Below are 22,420 nucleotides of genomic sequence, written 5' to 3'. Positions count from 1 at the left end.
GACATTTCTCCATTTTAAGTTTTCTACCTGAATGTTGTGTAAAATATATGATTGAATATGAAACTATTTGTGAGAAGATGTCATGTTAGCCTTCTAAACGAGATACTTGTTTAGTTATAAAGTTTTAACTACTCAATGGCCACACTCCCATGAGCCCAGACATTACGTCGGCGCCATGGCCAGCCCTTTTCTCAGAAGTTTATAAAACCCACTCCTGACGAAATGTACATTAGACCAGTCAGCGTGTAGCGGTGGCTAAATGGCTGACAAATGGTTTAAAACTTCAAGACCAGAAAACCAGACTGCGTGTAGTGTTGGCTGCACGGTTGGAAATGGCTCAACTCTGAGACTATCGATCACTACAGAATAAGAGCAAATATTAGACGTAAAATTACTAGTCTGCAGCTAGAAATTACATGAACCTAGGACGAGAATATCGACAACCGCCGCAACAAGAACATGGTACGCCTGACATCCATTATGACCACAACCTGAGACTTTCTGTCGATTGACTCTTCCGCAGATGGACCAGCGATTTCAGAGAGAGACAAGACATACAAGTGTAAATATGTACATTGCAGTTTCTTTCCGAATGAGCGGCCGTTCATGTGCAAAGGATTAAGTTTTCAATTTAATATAATTGTCAAATGTGTGTAGTGAATCCATTTAGTCTTTCCTGCTGTTATCTGTCCCCACCCCTTTCCATTGTCTACCAAGATGTCATACCGGTTTAGCCCACTAGGGACATATCAATGCATTGTGTTTGTAACCAGTATCTACTGTTTGTTTGTAATATATTTCTGTGATTATTTAGTTAGTAAATGAATAATTAAGCCAATTTGTATATCACTGATTCATTATTTAGGCTAGGGTTTGTGCAGATATCCAAGGGTTTGCGACAATCAGTAATGAGAACCTGATGAGGTAATAATAACAATTCATTAATAAGCGACTGTTTTGATAAGATATGAAAATATCTGAAGAGTTATATTTCGGGAAATTGACACTATATACAACATTTTCCCGTGGTGCCTCGACTTCCTAGTTAATTAGTTATATGATTAGTTTAATTGCGCAATTAAATTAAACATTGATAATTGATATGGTAATATACAGTCTTCACATTTAATGATAGTCACAAACACGACATTGTCCTGGCACCACAATGCCAGTTCACTTACCTCCTCCCTATAGGTTGACTCGTTATCGGGCCTTCAACCGTGGTGTCATCAGCAAACTAGTCCTGTCTTGGCTGGGTTGTGTGTCTGTTTTCTGACGGTGTTATTTGGATGAATTCTGCATTGCATTCTGAGTCTGTTTATTGACCAAGCAGCAGTGTGAAATCCAGAATAATTGTTTTCACAAGTCCCTTGGCACAATGAGTTCTATTCAGTTCACGCTGCAAGTCCAACAGAGAGAGAAGATAAACATTTTTAAGTTTCAATTTCCTAAAACTAAACTGCCAGTTGTTTATGTAAGAGCAGTTGTTTTTGTTTATAATATTGTGGTGGAAGAATTTGGGGTAAGACGTTGTAACTTCTCAAGGGATATGTTCGGTGTTGGACTGTCATGTTATGCCTTTCATCGACTCCTGGTATGTCTGCACCCTAACACGTTGTGTCCCGGAACTGTTGCTGTATAAAATAACTGTTGTGTAACATTATGATTGTATTATTACCTCTCACTACATAAGGGACTCGGAACAGTTTATTATTCAAGTTCTTCCCTGTGAAATAAGAGACAGATCTCCCTCGCAGCTGCTTGATTAAAGATTTTTCTATTATACAATTAAATCGTCTCTGCCTTAATCTCTGGATCGAGTTTTCCACAAGAATATGAAATGGTGGAATCCATAGCTCTCTTCAAGTGATTTGTTGTCAATATCAAGTAGTATTGCATAGCTAGATGCCGTACTGTTGCATACACATCATGACTAGGAGAATCCTAAAAGCCTGGCAAGAACAAGGCTAAATGTCAAGCAATAAAGTGGGGTACACCGACATCCCCTGAGAATCCACTCACCAAGAGAAATGTTTAAGTTTCAATTTCCTAAAACTAAACTGCCAGTTGTTTGTGTTTATGTTAAGAGCAGTTGTTTATGTTTATAATTATTGTGGTGTCCCCCTCATCTCAGAGTCCCGTATTACTAGACAAAGAATGCCAAGAGTCAACAGGTGTTATCATCTAGTGACCATCTCGCAATGGAAAATAGATGCTCAAGTACTAAGAAACAAACGGCTCCTTTAGTTGACAGGGAAAACTTCTGCATGCAGGGCATATTCGGTAGCATGGTCCCTTCGCAGCAGCACACACCTTTGGCTTACACTACTACCAGAGCATCTACTGACATACAGTGATGAGAGGGGAAGAGAGGAGGGGAGTGCACTGTGACAGCTTACCAAGACTGCGGCAGGCAGCAACAGCTTGACAGGCAGAGCAAAGTCCCACTTCCTTGGCGCTGCTTGTGTTGTTGACAGTACAGAGAGGTGGGAGGACATCACAGCCATCAACAACATGGCTGCCTACTCAGATACACAAACACACACACACGGCTCTCTCAGAACAGTGCCTTCCCTGTACAGGCATGCCACTCTTCCCAAATGCAAACAACAAAGCTACGCTTCCTTAGGGTCAAAAATAAAAGTCTAATACTTCCTAGATTTGATAGCACTTTCAAGCTTTAGCCAATTTAATAGGTTTATTTATCCTATGTTTCACTGGAGAGGACCACATTTTTAAGACATACTCATACTGCCATCTATTGGTGATCAGCAAAAATGTATTTAACGTTTCTGAACATGCAATGCTGTAACTATTGATTCAAAAGCAGTAGAACAAATCTGCGTTCCCCAATCTTTATTTTATTGTTGTAGCCTGTTTGTGGCTGAGGTGAAAGCATGCATGGGGCTTCAACCATACAATACCTTACTACAGTACATAAAAACATGAAGTTGTTCTGCAGGCTGGAAAAACTAGTCAAGGATGGCCAGTTCCAGGTCCGCATGGTGAGAGGTTCCCTGCTTGTTCAATGCACCACAGAGTATACAGACTATTTGTTTAATTAATTCAGTCAATCAAAACCTGTAAGAGTAACTTTACTCAGTGACCCAGAATAAAGTGTCTTGCTAATTGAGATATCTTGACAACCCCCCAGTCTGTTAACTGTCTTGCAATGGCCTCAACATTACCCACCATGCCAGGGGATTCATTAAAAAATATAGATATATGTTCTTCTATCGAAATTGCTGTCATACGCAGATAAACTCATCCACAACATCTTCTCTCTGACTGACTACGACAATGTGCTATTTGGGTGGCCTCCCAGCCAAATCACTTAGAGGCTCCATTTAACGCAGAGCAGTGCTGCCAGGACCAAGTCAGACCACATCGCCCGATCCTGGCCTATCTCCACTGGCTACCGGTCAATTACAGGATCCACTCCAAAATCCTCATGCTTGTATGTAAAGCCTTAAATGGAATGAGCCCCACCTACATAAGCGACCTCATCTCAAACAGCGAGCCACGTCAAACTCTTCGCTCCAGCCTCTCTCTAAAGCTCTAAGTCCCCAAGACACATCTCTGAACTACGGGTGACTGAGCCTACTGCTCCCTTGACCCTTACTTGTGGAATGCTCTTCCTGACCACCTCTCAATTACCCTGAACTTTTAAAACAGGCATTAAATCCCACTTCTACAGTCTCAATCAGGAATGTTTTTAGCACCTAGCCCACTATTGCCATTTCCCCTGCCTTTATTCCAAATGGGTTTTTATTGTATATAATTATTTATTTTTCCTCAGTAGAGCTTTGAGAACTAAAGAAAAGTGCTCCACTAAATACATTTATTTTGTTCTAAATTACTTGTTTTTCACTGCCTCGACCTCCTACAGTAGGTGATATTCAAGTGTTTATGTTGGGCTTTGAATTACTGTCTCATCCCCTTGTTTTCATCATGCTTGACTGAGCCATAATTGCCTTTTAAAGTGAGAGTTGGATCGTTGGTTTGTACACCGTGAATAATGTTGCTCCTTGTGAACTTCAAGGTATGTAGTGCAATGTTAGTCTTTCCAGGTACTTTGGATTACATGTAGGTTAGGTTAATATTGCATGTGTAGGAGCATGAATCATATGAAAAGGATTGGTAAGGGATCTGCACAAACCATCATTCTGTTTCGAACCAAACTCTGCACTGTTCCAAGTAAATGTGTTTTGGTAAAATGTTGAGTGGAAATTGTTAAAAGTAGTCCTTGTGCATGCAGTGGTATGGTTTGTTTAACTTTGCAATCATTGGTTTTTGTTTGACAGACATTTTAAAATGTGCCTGTCACGGTCACCATGGAATTGCCCATTATTAAAATAATTTATACTAACATAATCCATCCTTCTAAATCACTCATATTTCATACTTACATCAATATCTCTGAGCCCCAACTTTCCATAACTGCTGTTGAGGGTCATTTCAGAAGCCTCATGAGTAAATTACACTATTCAGAATGACACAATCTCAGAGTAATTACACCAACACTGAATACCAGTACTAAACTTTATTTTAAAAAGACTAATTGATAGTGTAAAGAAATTATAAAAACAACCAATATTAAATCTACCGTAATCTATATGAAATTGTTTTAAGGTCATAATGATAATTTTGCCATTTGATTTTGAAGATCACTTGAAGTATCAAAAACAAATCATGTAAAATTATTTAATGAAACATTTTAATTCGGCCTTACTGCCATTATCCCATACGCAAACGCATTGAATAACAGATTCACTACATGGAACAGATAGTGACCCCCCCAGCTTAAACTGACAAATTTCGATGGGGATGTTTTATTAATATGCCAATTACATTCCTGCAGGGGTGCGGACATCGACCTTAGGGGGTTAAATGTGGCAACATGTCTTTCCCTTCAAATGAAGAATCATTAAGAATTTCAAGGGAGACTATTCATGATTCATGCTATCCACAAGTGTAAACTTTATTAGTTTTAGAATGAACAGAATGTAAAAGCCCTTACATCTATACATCATGGTTGGAGTGGAGGAGGTAGAAAAAAGAAAAGGGGGGAGGGGACAAGCACTTCTTTAACAGAACATTCTACTGCTCCTGGTGCTACTGTACGTTATAAAAAATAAAAAAAATGACACGCCTTGGATTTGGCTTGAGGTCCGTTAGTCAGCAGCCTCGTCCTCCTCGGACTCAGATTCTGGGAAAAAAGACGAGATTCAAGTCAACTGCATGAACAGAATACGGTGCTATGGCGAATACAGACAAAACCACAGGGACTAGAGGATTTTTGAAGGTTTTTATACCCACATGAGCTAGTTGAATTCATTGATTTTCAGTGACGCTGGATACGATTTCCTACTAAATTACCTGACTAACGTAAAATGTAAGCCATGCTCACCTTCCTCTGCGTTCTTGAGCCACTCCACAAATTTTTTCATCTGTTCCAGGAACACACTCCTTCCTTTGGCAACATGGGCCTCTGTGTACCACTTAAGAATGGCCTCCTCACTCAAAACATCCGCTGGGAAAAATACATCAACATGAAAATTACAACTGCATGAAGATGCAGTTATAGCCACTTGACAAAGACAATTGTGCCAAAATACAAAGTGTTGATGTGAATCTGTTAGGCAACAGAAAAATGTTCTCTCATGTCACTCACCTTGCATTCATTCACACATTAACAGCTAAATCTGCTTCTTCAGCAAGTGAAAGCGTACATATGTCTCACCTCTCCCCCTCTTATATTTGGAAGAAGACACACCAATATAAAATGACCACTGTCCCTACAATATTTTCTGGTGGGTTCATATGGGCTAGCCGGAATTGGAACATACTTTTAATGGTAGTTAATCCAGATCCCGCTTTGATAAGCGCAGCGGGAAGGTTTTGGTTGCTACTGTCTGAATCCAGGGTCATTCAGAAAGGATCAGAAGATAGGATCATTGCTCAATGGATACAAGTGTCCAAGGTCCCTCCCTCAGACATCCTCCTCCAATGAGCTTTGTTAGGGATTGAGGAAACAAGGACTAAGGCGGCAGACAACGCTATTCCCTGATCTCATTTACCTTTGTATAAGTAAGCCCTGTCCAAGCCAGAACAACCCATAAGGCCCAGGAGCCCTTCTCCTGTTTCTGTAGCATAAAGCAGCTTGATGAACAAACACACTCCCTGGACAGGAAGCTAGTCTGTTGCTGGTCCCTTCCCTCAATTCATCTTCTTAATGCTGAGTGCTAAGCAGAGAGGCATCGCTTTTACCAAAGATACTGGTAACTATAACCCCAGATATCAGCTGCTCCTTCTACCCGTGCTGTTACCTTTGTAGAGCAGCACCACAATCTTCTGGAAGGAGTTCATGAAGTGGATGTTGTCGTAGCAGTACTCCTGCATCTTCACAAGCAGCAGGATCTCAGAGGCTCCCTGTGATGTGAAAGCCTTCAACAAGGGGCTGTATTGCTGCGGAGAGGTGGAGAGTAAGGGGGTGTTTTGTTGAGTCATGAAAACTAGTGGCAAAAAATGACACTCAATCCCGTCACAACGGTGAAAGTGACGGCTCTGTGAAATCAGTGTAAACCACCCAGCTCACCTTCAAGTGCTTGATGGCTTGTTCTGTGACCAGTTCCTCTTTCTTGTTCCACTCCACATAGCTCATAACACTGGTCCACACGATGCCAATCATGGTCTGCTCTGAGATGTTGTTCTTTTTCATCTCCTCCCTGGCTGACGCAATGATCTGGAGGGAAAGGATGACAGGAAAGTAGGTCAGTAAGTAAGGAACAACTGCTTCTGGTTATTGGGCATTTCATCTGCATCCCATGCTACCACAATTAGGTATCATAATCAAACAATGTCCTTCATCAACACAGACCAAGGCTGTGATCCGATTTTCTACCCCAAGTGTGCTCAAATTTACTCCTCATGCTAACACCAACCCAATGCTTCTAAATTCAGAAGGGAGAATGAGAGCAATTGCACCCTTTAAGGGTAGGGAACTCAACCAGTGGAATGCTTCTCCAGCAATCAGCATAGACCCAGACTTTGGACTCACGTCTTTGAAAGGGTCCCCGCGTTCCATTTGTTCCTGGAGATCCTTCTGAAGTTCCTTACGGGACCCTATGGCCTGCTGGTTCCTGGCAAAGTCCGACAGCTCTTTGAGACCGGCGTCTGTGAAGTACTTAGAGAAATGCTCACAGCTCCGCTTGTTGGCAGGGAACAGCTCCTGCAAAACACAAGGTGGAGAAACAGGCTTTACATCACAGAATTAAATAGAACAAATACTATTACATTGTATCTTTATGATTAAGCACTGTCCAACTGAGAAGGCTTCCCCTTGCCTCTCTCAATTAATCTTTCTTCAATTCCTTGCATACTCTCATAACTCCCCCTCAAAACCCATTGGAAAGAATGTCAAAGGGGATCGACCTTGGATCTTCTCCTTCAATACAGTTGAGGCGGCGAGGAGCCCTCGTATTCCCAGGAGAGCTGCCCAATCTTAACTTCCCTGCTACACAATGATTGTATTACACTGACCAAAAGAAAGAAGCATGGTTTTGGATTGGACATCACCCACATGATTGGTGGTCTCACTCACCAAAAGTCTATTATCCATGCCGACTTTGCGGAGACTTCCTGCCACAGAGTTGATATCTTTCTCATGGATCCAGGATTTGAAAAGTTTCACAGCAAAGGCTGCAGAGACACCTGGGTAAAAAAATAAGGGTTAACCATATTTTAGGCCTAGTGCCTACCAGGTGAAAAGCCAAATACCACAGGACACGATTCTGCAAGTTTTACAAGTCCGCCCTGTAAAAACAGAAATGAAGCAACTTCAGACACAAGGACTGTTGTATGAGACAAAACCATAATTATGCCCTTCGTAAATTCACATGTTACAGTGAACATACGCAACGTTTAATTTAAGTAATAAAGTAACTGGATATGCGCTTGTAAGTATACAGGCTGGTTTTCCAGACAGATTAAATCTAGTCCTAGATTTTTTTAAATAATGATCAATGGAGAATCTCTATTGAAAGTATTTTTTTTTGTTCAGGACCAGGCTTAAAGCGATCAGATTAACTCATGGACTCTGTGTCCAGTATGAAGGAAGTTAAGAGGTAGTTTCAAGAGCCAATCAGAAACGTAATGGCATCCATGAGTTCATCAGATTCTGGGTAAATAGATAAAATCTCATACTATCCCTTTAACGTTTGTAGCAGAAGCCTGCCCTATTGAGCTGGCACTGCTGCACACCTTCTTTGACGAGATTCTCATTGTAGAGGCTGTTGAGGATAGAGGCTGAGATGTTGCCATTGGCCAGCAGGATGCCAGTCAACATGGCCAGCTTGTTGCGCTCAGATTCAGTAAATCCCTTCAGGAATAGCAGCAACTGCACAAGAGAGAAGAACAAGAGGGAAACTCAAAACACTGAAACTTAGAATGGAATACAATAGAATGCTGGTATAAGAACAGAATGCAATTCTATTCCATCCTTAGCAAACTTAAATTGCATATTCGCCAAAGACAGGAGTATACAGTTTGGATAGAATGCAGCACTTTGGACTGGATAACATTATTGAACATAAGTTGAAAGAATTGCATATTCTATAATGATGCCAGGATCAATAATGTTATCCATTCTGACAACTATCAAGACTGCATCTCAAATAGCACCGTATTCCCTTTACAGTGCACTCATTTTTACCAGCACCCTATGGATGTAATTTGGGAAACATCAATGAGTTGAATAATTAGTTTACGGTTGAATGATCCAACAGATAAGAGAGCAATTCACATCTTGAACAACGTTGCTCAAGACGACAATCAACAATGCCTTCACCTTCTTGATCTCCTCTTCAAACCCTTTCTCCAGGTACTTGTAACGCCTGATAAGCTTGTTGAAAACCTAGGTATCGGATGGGAAAATTAAAATCAGATCTCTAAAAAAACAGCCCAATGTCAATCAAAACTGTAGCACATTTATCATAATCAACCTTTTCTGTGAGTAAAAAAGGGAAAGGGGTTTGAAGCACCACTACAAATACTGCTAGTAAGTCAAGGTATTATCATATTCAGCTCTTTATTATTAAACCAAAAACAAACACTATTGCACAAGTGTACCTGAGCATATGCTTGCATGGTCTCCAGGTCTTCTTGTGCTGTAAACAGGCAGAACTCCGTACGGGTCAAGTCATCTGACAAGGTACCACCTGGGGCTGAACAAGAATAAAAAGGGGAAGTTATTATACAGACTGTCACACACATTTATTCATTCTATCACCAGAATTATATTATTTTCCCGCCATTCTATTCTTTCCCATCCTTACACCAACATTCTATCTAGAGGTTGACCGATTAATCGGAATGGCCAATTAATTAGGGCCAATTTCAAGTCTTCATAACAATCGGAAATTGTTTTTTTGGGGGCCGATTTAAATATTTTTTTATACCTTTAACTAGGGAAGTCAGTTAATTAAGAACATTCTTATTTTCAATCACTGCCTAGGAACGGTTAACTAGTCCATTGTAATAACGACCTGCCTCTCTCTCGTTGCACTCCACAAGGAGACTGCCTGTTACGCAAATGCAGTAAGCCAAGTTAAGTTGCTAGCTAGCATTAAACTTATATTGTAAAAAACAATCAATCATATTCACTAGTTAACTACACATGGTTGATGATATTACTAGATATTATCTAGTGTGTCCTGCATTGCATATAATATGACTGAGCATACAAGCATACAAGTATCTGACTGAGCGGTGGTAGGCAGAAGCAGGCGCGTAAACATTCATTCAAACAGCACTTTCGTGCGTTTTGCCAGCAGCACTACTGTGCGTCAAGCATTGCACTGTTTGACTTCAAGCCTATAAACTCCCGAGATTAGGCTGGTGTAACCGAAGTGAAATGGCTAGCTAGTTAGCGCGCGCTAATAGCATTTCAAACGTCACTCGCTCTGAGCCTTGGGGTGGTTGTTTCCCTTACTCTGCATGGGTAACGCTGCTTCAATGGTGGCTGTTGTCGTTGTGTTGCTGGTTCGAGCGAGGAGAGGAACAGAAGCTATACTATTACACTGGCAATACTAAAGTGCCTATAAGAACATCCAATAGTCAAAGGTTAATGAAATACAAATGGTATAGAGGGAAATAGTCCTATAATTCCTATAATAACTACAGCCTAAAACGTCTTACCTGGGAATACTGAAGACTCATGTTAAAAGGAACCACCAGCTTTCATATGTTCTCATGTTCTGAGCAAGGAACTGTAAAGTAAGCTTTCTTACATAGCACATATTGCACTTTTACCTTCTTCTCCAACACTTTGTTTTTGCATTATTTAAACCAAATTGAACGTTTCATTATTTACCTGAGGCTAAATTGATTTTATTGGTGTATTATGTTAAGTTAAAATAAGTGTTCATTCAGTATTGTTGTAATTGTCATTATTACAAATTAAAAAATACATTTTTAAAATTAAAAGAAATGTTAAAAAATTGGCCGATTACTCTGTATCGGCTTTTTTGGTCCTCCAATAATCGGTATTGGTATTGAAAAATCATAATCGGTCGACCTCGAATTCTATCCTTTCCCAGCATTCTATTCCATCCTTACCCAGCATTCCGCCAGCCACCAGGATGTCGAAGAGCGTCTCAGCATAGCGGCGGTAGTCAAGCTTGGCACCAGAGGCATCAAGAAATTTCGCAACAGCGTCCAGATCACTGCCAGTTTGGTTCAAACCTTGTACAATGGTTTCCTGAAACTGAGTAGGGTCAAACACCTTCTTTTCATCTGTTAAAAGATCAATGCATTCATTAGAGACAAATCATAACAGCAATTGACCAGTTATGATATCAATATTCAGTTTACACCCACCTCTCTTCCTAGTTTTAAAACGCTGGCCTGTAAGCGTTGGCTTCTGAATCTTTTGATTACTCATAAAAATACACCCTGAATGAGACAAAGAGAAGATTATACTATAGCTGAAAGATTAGCTGTTTGTTGCTTTACTTAGCCAGCAGATCCAATCCGCTTGCTTACAGCTGTACTAGGGTCGGACAGCATTCATGTGTATTTAAGACACCACGGAGCCGGCACAAGACATGGCTTGGGAAAAGTACCTCAATCCATTGATGAGAAATGTGTTGTACCCCGAATTGTCTGTTAAATCTGAACGATTGCTACGTTTTTCAGGAAAACTATCCTTTTTGTCCCGAATCTAGGTAGCAGAAGCCACAGGAGCCATTTTGGAATCAGCTCATTTGTTGTTCAACGGGATGTGCCATGTCATAATGGCTGCTGTTGTTACTGCTAGCTAAAGGAGGACAAAAATGTCAGTTTACTTGTAAACAAAGTCGTTCAATCTTCTCTGTGTAACAGTTGTGATTATGGGACAAGGGGAAAAAGGCGGTACGCTCCGGTACAGCGTCCATGCAAAATAAATAGTGGGGGTACGCTGTCCCGGTAAAACATTAGCCTATAACAATTAATGCATGTCCAAAAACTATAGGCTATTACACAATTATTTAACATCACTGCATGTCAGCCACATGAACATTTGCGAATTGACTGGAGACCAAATTGCGCTGTGGTTTGAAGAGAACACTTACATTTTGTCAGTGGGAGATGAGTGGCCGAGACGCTTGCGGACAAGGCAGAGGTGAGTGGCCAAGACCGAGGCGTACATGGACAACAGTGGATGCATCAATTCAGGCTACAAGTGTAGGCCCAATGACAATCACAGAATATCATTACAATACACGTAGGTGTTTTGTAACAGATGTCTCTTCCCAGTCTTCAAATCACAGGTGCACAGTTTGTATTTGAATGCTGAAATTATTTTGTGAATGGACAAATATGTGCGGGTAGCCTACAGGAGCATCTTTGTTTGGCAATCAGATGAAAACATCATTACTGGTTGTGTTTATGCCGCATTAAAAAGGCATAGGTGACATGTCCGTAAGACTAGGGGAAGCTTTCCCTAAAGTATATCGAATTAAATTTCCAAAAGTATATAGCCCAATTAGCTTACTCCTGTCTATACAGAAATAAATACAATAATTCAAAATAGGATACAACAGAAAGCATGATTTGGCCACGGAACATCATTAACAAGTGGATTGTTTTTCATTGGGGGCTCCCGAGTGGCCCAGCAGTCTAAGGCACCACATATCAGTGCTAAAGGCTTAACTACAAACACCATGGGTCGATTCCAGGCTGTATCACAACCCGACATGATTGGGAGTCCATTAGGGCGGTGCACAATTGGCCCAGCGTTAACCCGGTTTGGCCGATGAAGGCCATCATTGTAAATGAGAATTTGTTCTTAACTGACTTGCCTAATTAAATAAAGGTTACATTTACATCACAGCCTACAGTCGGAAGGGCCTGCAATTTGGGCAGCACAAACTGCAATTACCAAACAGATGATTGTTTAAGTGCGACAGTCAGTGAAAAGCAAAGAGACCCAGCCAGGGATATCGCAATATTTAAAAATAGAATCACAGAAAAAACTTTGGAAAGCAAATGGCTATTGCTATAAAGACATGACAACAAAAAGACTCCAATCTGTCTTAAAGGTATTATATTTCTTAACTTAATTGTGCGAACAGTAGCCCAACTTATCTTCACCAGCAGAGAACATTGGAACACTGGCGAGTGTGCATATTCACCGTCTTTGTCATTGGGTCTGTGGCATTCATTGTTTTTGGACAATAATTTCCTCCTCCAGATTAGGTGGATCTCATATTGTATTTGGTTCTCCCCTTTTCGTTGGCAAATTACATGGATCAGACAACAGTTGTTATTGATATGGTTGTCAGTGTCAGCAGAGTAGGCTACCTTGTAATTTTTGTAGTATAAAAAAAAAGCATGTTTGCACTTGAGTGTCCCACACCCGTAAGAAAGTATATCTACTTCCCCCCTGCATTCGGTGTACATCCATGGATTGAGGTACGTTTTACATGCCATATCTCGCCTGCTCCTGCCGTGTCTTAGACACAGGAATGCTTTCCGACCCTAGTTAACTGAATGAAAGGGGGTCGGATATGCTGGCTATGCGTTACCTAGCTAAAGGCCCGTCGGCTGGCTAACACACCGGCCTCGGAGACGCAATCCATGCATGGCCAGTTAGCTAGCTAGTTAGTTAGTTAGTTACTGACGAATTGAACTGCAAATCAACAAATACTGAACATCTGCAAGACGAACTAGCAAACTACTGCTGTGAAGACATAGCTAACTACAATGCAGGCATAATTGACAGAGTTAAATAGCTAACGTTAGCTAGCTAGCATAATTGCTAAAGTTAGCAAACTTGCGTAGGCGTCAAATAAACTTTATTGATTTAGCTAGCTACTACTATCGTCAGCATACCAGACATACAAGTTAACTTACACTACTTACCGAAATCAAAGTTATCCTCAAAAACAGTCGAAGAAACACGAAATACTGCGACACAACTGAACAGGCCACACCAAAAAAACTCAGTGAAAAGTGAAGGGTATACTACGGCTGCGCAAGCTTGATATGACGTAGACATTATGCAGCGTTCGTACTTCTTCTTCTTTGGTGGGGTTTATATTGGCGTTTGGCATCCAACGTTATGGTGCATTACCGCCACCTACTTTACTGGAGTGTGGGCCAGAGACGGGGAAACTAAATCCTACCTGTCAGCCCCGTTGCTCTTAAAAAAAGATAACAAAATATTTGAGACTATATCTAATGACGTTCTACTCAATATACTCTTTAAACTAATTTCCTGTATCCCCTTCTCCCTCATACTAGATCTCATCCTCCCTCTTTCCCTCCAATAATGTCCACACTGTATCAATACATGCTCCACGGTCTCTGTTTCCTGGCAATACACACATTTTCCTGTTGGATACTTTCCTATCACATGTACGGTCTTATTCAACTGGCTGTGTCTCACCCTTAATCTTGTAAATATAGCCTACTCTCTTCTGTCCCTTCCTGCTGTTCTCCCCTCCCCAACTTTCCTCTGTACTTGAAATAAATGCCTTTCCTTAGTATCTCTATTCCACTGCTCCTGACATTTCTCCACCATCACTGTCCATTTCATGATTTTTGCCTCTGCCTTGCTCATTGAAACTACCACATCAACATCCCAACTACTTAGTGCTTGTTTAGCCAGTACATCAACTGCCTCATTGCCCTCCAATCCCACATGAGCTGGGGAGCCATGTAAATATTATCTTTATACCCATTTGTTTACTCCTGGCATGGGTTTGTATCACCTCATAAAGTAGGTACTGTTTGCTACGTGATATAAAGGACTGAAGACTCAGCACTGCACATGAATCAAAGCAAATAACTACTCTTTCTGGCTTAACTTCCTCCACCGACTGCAAGGCCAACAGTATGGCCATCAGCCACATTCATAACATCTGTACATTTCATAAATACCCGCATACGACTCGGAAAACCCACTTGAACGCCCTCCCACTGTTAAAATGTCATCACCAACTCTGAGTTTCCCACTTAGATCTCTCTAAACAAAGAACACAACAAGCATGGCGGAATCTTCAAAGCAAATGTTATCCAATCACGTACATAATTTACAGCATGTAAAATGATATATGATTAGTAGTCCCCTAGTAATTAAATGTATATAGGTAGTGGTGACAACCCTTTTTTGTCCATGATGGCAAACACAAATTTAACTGAACCTAAATTGGCAAGAAAATTGATATTATACTAAAAGTTTTTTCTATTTTTTAACTTGGATCATAAGTACATTCATGCAGTGTATTATTCGTTTTCTTACAATTTGGAACCAAATGTGACAATTGTCCAATGGTGTGACTGTCCCAGGTAAGGTTGAGGAGCTTTGATTTTAAGTAATTATTATAACATTTATTTGAATGAATACAATTCCCTTCACCTAATCTTTTAGTTATAACACAGAAGTTTATTTAAAATAACAATAGTCCTCAAGTCTATACATGGTATTACCAAATATTTTTTGATTGATTACATTTTGTCCATAAAAGCAATGTCCACTTGGTGTGACACAATTCTGTGATTAAATAATGAGCCAGCATTTGGGCACCATTGTGGTAGGGACAGTTATCTTGCAATGAGTAAGCACTGAAGACATGGACTGACCAGATTGTAAAAGCTGTATGATAAATATTTATCCAAATGTGGCACTTTTCTGCCATTGCCATTAAAGGGGTCAGTTCCTAAGTTCTTTGGTATGATGCAGTTTGAATGTGTATATACAGGTATATTACAAATAAGAATACTTTTTTTGACAATTGAAGTATAAAAAGCAATGAAAACTTGTTGTGGTGAAAACATATGGAAAGCTTACTGTTAACAATAAGCCCCAAAATGGACCACACAGCCTGAGATTTCCAATGGTTTGACAGCTTTTTTCCCTTGGTGTGTCATGCCAGAGGAAGTAGCTGTCACTCCAGGGAACATAACCAATTAATAAACTTGTATAATTACCCATTTAGACTTATTTTTCATCAAATAACACTTATTTGCATGAGACCTATTTGTATCCTGTTGCATTTTTGATCATTTTAAGTGATTCTGACTGCAATATTTATGTTTTCATTATCCCAGGCCTGGTTTCTCACTCTTGGCAGGTGAACATTGCTCTGGTGACCTCTGGGTCTGTCTCTGCCCTCTGGGGAGGATCTAGTTATTTTACGTGGCCCTAGTGATGGTGCAGGCACATATTGGGGGCTGTGGTACTCCTATTCCTGGTTCTCACTCCCTGCATTAGACCATCCCTCCCCTTGGTCCCTCTCTGTCTGTTCTACCAGTTTCACTCCTCTAATTGACATAAGTGATCCATCTTGAGAGGGCCAAATCAGCTGTGCCTCTTTTGGTTCCCCCCCTGCTCTAACTGGTGATTATGCCATATTCTTGTCCCAAAGATTAAGCCATGCAAGTCTTAGTACACACGGCCGGTACAGTGAAAATTTGAATGGCTCATTAAATCAGTTAAGGTTCCATTTATTGCTCAAATGTTACTTTGATAACTGTGTCAATTCTAGTGCTAAGATATGCCAACAATTGTTGACCTTCGGGGACATGCATTTTTCAGACCCAAAACCCATATAGGCATATAATTTGATTGTCTGCCCCATCAACTTCCGATGGTAGTTTCACTTCAAATTCTTTAATGAGGATCCATTACTGATGTTTAAATGTTATGTTAAATGTTTAGAACTGATTTTTAGAAGCATTTGTATAGTGGTCAGAAACTTCTGAAAGTGTCATTAATTATATCTTAACAATAAAATTTGACTGCCTATTGTGTATTGTCCGTCGGTGTGACAATGAGTTACTGTATCTTGGATAAAATGTTAAATTAATTGTTTAGCAAGTAAGATAATTGCTTTTTACATAGGCTTAGTGAAATAACTGTGTATCTTACCTAAAATGTAATTGCGAGACACTAGGTTAGCATATTCAATCTCTCCCTATCCCAGTCTGCTGTCCACACATGCTTCAAGATGTCTACCATTGTTCCTGTACCCAAGAAAGCAAAGGTAACTGAACAAAAAGACTATCGCCCCATAGCACTCACTTCCGTCATCATGAAGTGCTCTGAGTGACTAGTCAAGGATCATATCATCTCTACCTTACCTGACACCCTAGACCCACTTCAATTTGCTTACAGCCCCAATAGATCCACAGACGATGCAACTGGCATCACACTTTACACTGCCCTATCCCATCTGGACAAGAGGAATACCTACGTAAGAATGCTGTTCATTCACTACAGCTCAGCATTCAACACCACAGTGTTGATCCTCAACACTGGGGACCCACAAGGGTGCGTGCTCAGCCCCTCCTGTACTCCCTGTTCACCCATGACTGCGTGGCCACGAACGCCTCCAACTCAATCATCAAGTTTGCAGACGACACAACAGCAGTAGGCCTGATTACCAACAATAACGAGATAACCTACAGGAAGGAGTTGAGGTGCCTGGGAGTGTGGTGCCAGAAAATTAGCCTCTCACCCAACGTCAACAAAACAAAGGAGGCTGATCGTTGATCGTGGAAACAGCAGAGGGGACGGGACCGCAGTGGAAAAGGTGGAAAGCTTCAAGTTCCTCGGCGTACACGGCGTACACATCACTGACAAACTGAAATGGTCTACCCAAACAGACAGTGTGGTGAAGAAGGTGCAACAGTACCTCTTCAACCTCAGGAGGCTGAAGAAATTTGTCTTGGCACCTAAACCTTCACAAACATTTACAGATGCACAATTAAGAGCATCCTGTCGGGCTGGATCACCACCTGGTATGGCAACTGCACTGCCCACAACCGCAGGGCTCTCCAGAGGCTGGTGCAGTCTGCCCAACGTATCACCGGGGCAAACTACCTGCCCTCCAGGACACCTACAGCACCCAATGTCACAGGAAGGCCAAATAGATCAGTCAGGACAACAACCACCCGAGCCACTGCTTGTTCACCCCGCTATCATCCAGAAGGCGAGGTCAGTACAGGTACATCAAAGCTGGGGCCGAGAGACTGAAAACAGCTTCTATCTCAAGGCCATCAGACTGTTAAACAGCCATCTCTAACACAGAGAGGCTGTTGCCCTATATACATAGACTTGAAATCACTGGCCACTTTAATAATGGAACACGAGTCACTTTAATAATGTTGACATATTTTGCATTACTCATCTCATATGTATACAGTTTTTTTAATCATATTCCACTGTATCTTATTCTATGCCACTCTGGCATTGCGCATCCAAATATTAATATTGTCTTAATTCTGTTTATTTACTTTAGATTTGTGTGTATTGTTGTGAAATATGTTAGATATTACTTGTTAGATATTACTGCACTGTTGGAGCTAGAAACACAAGCATTTCGCTACACCCACAATAACATCTGCTAAACATATGCATGTGACAAATAACATTTGATTTGATTGAATTAAACAAGGAAATAATGTGTTTTTCATTTTAAATCCAAGAATATGATTACTGATTTAAAGACAGAATTAACTAAGTAATGAAAAAAAAGATTTGTCTTGTCTATTTGGGAATCATTAAAAACTTTACATTACCATTAAGTGTAATGTCACACCAGAAGACAAATTCAAGGCACTAATGCATTAAATGGTTCATTCAATTGGATATAAACTCAAAATTGAAGCTGGCCATGTAACATTTTGAGTTGTTTAGACAGTTTATTGTAACTCTATTTTTTTTACCTACATTTGAAAGGAAATTCTTTGTCTACTTTTGTTTTGACCATATGGCAACTACCCATATAGGAAACAGATCAGAGGGATAGCGGGTCTGACACCTTTTAATGGTTGAATATTACCTTGTGTCCATTTGTTATATTTTGCCCCGTAATCATGGCCAGTTTGGAAGCCTTTGTTCAGGCCTCTAGAAGAGGAACTGATATAAAACACCTAGTATTCATTAATATACTGTAATATGCAAATGCCTACAGACAACCTGCTAGCTCTAATCCCTTTTAATTACAGTAAAATACGGTAGAAATCATTTTCTTACAGTTTAATAGTCACTTTTACAGTACTGTGTTTCATTGCTCTGGCATCAAGTTACCATGGATATCTCAGTAGCATTGTATTGGCACGAAATAGAGATAGTCAGAGATACTGTATGTCATAAGATATATTGCTGTATTTACAAAAACATGTAAGACCAATGTGTCGTTAATAACTACAGCAACATTTTCATTAATGGTTACAGAAACGTTTTACTTGCTATGACTGTGCTGTGTTTTTTTTAATCGACCATGGTTGAATGCACTGACTGTAAATTACTAATAACAATAAAAATATATACGAATAACATATGTGAAGATGGCGCCAGAAGAAATGGCAGCCGCTTTACGGGCGACTAACCTATTGTGCAATTATGTGTTTTTTTGGCATTATTTGTAACTTATTTTGTACATAATGTTTCTTTCACCGTAGATTATGGCAAAAAAAGAGCTTCTGGATATCAGGACAGCGATCACTCTTCTCGGATGAGACAAAGATTTTATCTTCAACAAGCAGGACGCACAGGATGTATTTTAGACACCCTACAAGGCTGAAATCCCCGTCATTGGCAAGAGAAAGAGACTCAGGTACAGACACAGGGCGGGGTGCTTTGTAAGGATTCGCCAACGGCGAGTGGGAAATCTGCCCTTACCATCAATATTACTTGCCAATGCACAATCATTGGACAATAAATTAGACAAAGTACGATCACGAATATCCTACCAACGGGACATCAAAAACAGTAACATCTTATGTTTCACCGAATCGTGGCTGAATGACGACATGTAAAACATTCAGCTAGCGAGGTATAAGGTGCACCGGCTAGACAGAACAGCACAAGACGAGGGGGGCGGTCTGTGTATATTTGTAAACAATAGCTGGTGCACGAAATCTAAGGAAGTCTCTAGATTTTTCTCTCCTGAAGTAGAGTATCTCATTGTAAGCTGTAGACCACACTATTTGCCAAGATAATTTTCATAAAAAAATTTCGTGGCTGTTGATTTACCACCACAGACTGGCACTAAGACCCCACTGAGTCAGCTGTATTAGGAAATAAGCAAACAGGAAACCGCTCACCCAGAGGCTGTGACTTTAATGCAGGAAAACTTAAATCAGTTTTACCTAATTTCTATCAGCATGTTAAATGCACAACCAGAGGGCAAACAATTCAAGATCACCTTTACTTCACACACAGAGACGAGTACAAAGCTCTCCCTTGCCCTCCATTTGGCAAATCTGACCATAATTCTATCCTCCTGATTCCTGCTTACAAGCTAAAATTAAAGCAGGAAGCACCAGTGACTCGGTCTATAAAAACGTGGTCAGATGAAGCAGATGCTAAACTACAGGACTGTTTTGCTTTCACAGACTGGAACATGTCCCGGGATTCTTACGATGGCATTGAGGAGTACACCACATCAGTCACTGGCTTTATCAATAAGTGCATTGAGGAAGTCATCCCCACAGTGACTGCACATACAGTTGAAGTTGGAAGTTTACATACACTTAGGTTGTAGTCATTAAAGCTCGTTTTTCAACCACTCCACAAATTTCTTGTTAACAAACTATAGTTTTGGCAAGTCGATTAGGACATCTACTTTGTGCATGATACAAGTAATGTTTTCAACAATTGTTTACAGACAGATTATTTCACTTATAATTCATTGTATCACAATTCGCAATTCCAGTGGGTCAGAAGTTTACATACACTATCTTGACTGTGCCTTTAAACAGCTTGGAAAATTCCAGAAAATTATGTCTTGGCTTTAGAAGCTTCTGTTAGGCTAATTGACATCATTTGAGTCAATTTGAGGTGCACCTGTGGATGTATTTCAAGGACTACCTTCAAACTCAGTGCCTCTTTGCTTGACATCATAGGGAAATCAAAATAAATCAGCCGAGACCTCAGAAAATAAATTGGAGACCTCCACAAGTCTGATTCAGCCTTGTGAGCAATTTCCAAATATCTCAAGGTACCACGTTCATCTGTACAAAGAATAGTACGCAAGTATAAACACCATGGGGCCACGCAACCATCATACCACTCAGAAAGGAGACACGTTCTGTCTCCTAGAGATGAACGTACTTGGGTGCGAAAAGTGCAAATCAATCCCAGAACAACAGCAAAGGACCTTGTGAAGATGCTGCAGGAAAGAGGTGCATAAGTGTCTATATCCACAGTAAAATGAGTCATATATCGACATAACCTAAAAGGCCACTTAGCAAGGAAGAAGCCACTGCTCCAAAACCGCCATAAAAAACCCAGACTACGGTTTGCAACTACACATGGGGAAGAAGATCGTTCTTTTTGGAGAAATGTTCTCTGGTCTGATGAAACAAAAATAGAACTGTTTGGCCATAATGACCATAGTTATGTTTGTAGGAAAAAGGGGAATGCTTGCAAGCCGAAGAACACCATCCCAACCGTGAAACAAGGGGGTGGCAGCATCATGTTGTGGGGGTGCTTTGCTGCAGGAGGGACTGGTGCACTTCACAAAATAGACGGCATCATGAGGATGTAAAATTATGTGGATATATCGAAACAAAATCTCAAGACATCAGTCAGGAAGTTAAAGCTTGGTCGCAAATGGGACAATGACCCCAAGCATACTTCCAAAGTTATGGCAAAATGGCTTAAGGACAACAAAGGCAAGGTATTGTAGTGGCCATCATAAAGCTCTGACCTCAATCCCATAGAAAATCTGTGGGCAGAACTGAAAAAGCGTGTGCGAACAAGGAGGCCTACAAACCTGACTCAGTTACACCAGCTGTCAGGAGGAATGGGCCAAAATTCACCCAACTTCTTGTGGGAAGCTTGTGGAAAGCTACCCGAAACATTTGACCCAAGTTAAACAATTTAAAGGCATTGCTACCAAATATTTATTGAGTGTATGTAAACTTCTGACCCACTGGGAATGTGATGAAAGAAATAAAATATGAAAGAAATCCTTCTCTCTACTATTATTCTGACATTTCACATTCTTAAAATAAAGTTGTGATCCTAAATGACCTGAGAGGACAGGGCATTTTTACTAGGATTAAATGTCAGGAATTGTGAAAAACTGAGTTTAAATGTAGTTGGCTAAGGTGTATGTAAACGTCCGACTTCAACTGTAGATATAAGAGGGATGACCTTTTTGATAAATCAATCTTTCCCATTAGTAGGGTGAAACACAATACCGGAAGCCGATCTAAGATGGTACCAAGTTCCACTTGGTGGCGCCAGAGGATTCTGTAACTGAAATCTCCAAATACCCGAGGGTCACATCAGTATGTTAATTAACATCACTGATGTGATCATATTATGCAGGTGTTTAGGTCAAAAAGTATTGGAACTCTGTGCAGACCACCAAACTCAAATTTACACTCAAGCAGGCGCTGCTTTAGTAAGGAAAACTGTGATGAATCAAACAAATGATTGCAATTGCGTTCATACATCATGCTTGAATGTTGTGAGCTCTTATTTCTTATCCACCGTCAATCACATGTAGCTACGTAACATGAGGTGATGCTTTGTCTGTTCTGTTCCTTGTTAGCCCCTCCCAGAGGGCTGGTTCTCTTCTCAGCAGGATACTAGGCCACACCTTCCTTTCCCAGCATCCAGACGACTACAGGATGGTGGGAACTTGGACCGGGACAGCCCACATTTGTGGGCTATTTCTATCTGTGCACAATCTGTTCCTCAGGGGCCTCTTGCCGGCAGCCTCCCCAAGCCACGGAATTGAACCCAGAACAACTCTCCAGATGTGATGGAAAACATCTGGGTAGCTGCCTGGTCGGGTTGTCTTACATACAGGCCCTTCCGTTCCACCCCTTACTATCAGTGTACCAGGAGAGCTGAAAGAGAGAGGGTGGGACAAAGGGTCTCTCTCTCAGCTCATCTGATACACTACTGAAGAAT

General features: G+C 40.7%; 1 protein-coding gene across 1 annotated transcript; it reads right to left on the bottom strand.

Moving 5' to 3' along the window:
* Positions 1 to 4,949: 4,949 nt before the first annotated feature.
* Positions 4,950 to 13,555, bottom strand: LOC115129776 (eIF5-mimic protein 2-A-like). The gene is made up of 12 exons (XM_029660490.2): positions 13,405 to 13,555; positions 10,879 to 10,953; positions 10,618 to 10,794; positions 9,130 to 9,224; positions 8,849 to 8,914; positions 8,263 to 8,398; positions 7,604 to 7,713; positions 7,061 to 7,231; positions 6,599 to 6,745; positions 6,330 to 6,468; positions 5,411 to 5,533; positions 4,950 to 5,209 (listed from the first exon to the last, which is right to left on the bottom strand). The coding sequence occupies exons 1-12, from the start codon at positions 13,538 to 13,540 to the stop codon at positions 5,175 to 5,177; spliced, it is 1,410 nt and encodes a 469-aa protein (XP_029516350.2). The 5' UTR covers positions 13,541 to 13,555; the 3' UTR covers positions 4,950 to 5,174.
* Between the last annotated feature and the right edge of the window lie 8,865 nt (positions 13,556 to 22,420).

This window comes from Oncorhynchus nerka, linkage group LG1 (assembly GCF_034236695.1).
Source record: "Oncorhynchus nerka isolate Pitt River linkage group LG1, Oner_Uvic_2.0, whole genome shotgun sequence".
Classification (NCBI taxonomy): domain Eukaryota; kingdom Metazoa; phylum Chordata; class Actinopteri; order Salmoniformes; family Salmonidae; genus Oncorhynchus; species Oncorhynchus nerka.
Note: the sequence above shows the minus strand (reverse complement) of the source record. Positions and strands in the feature narration are given on the sequence as shown.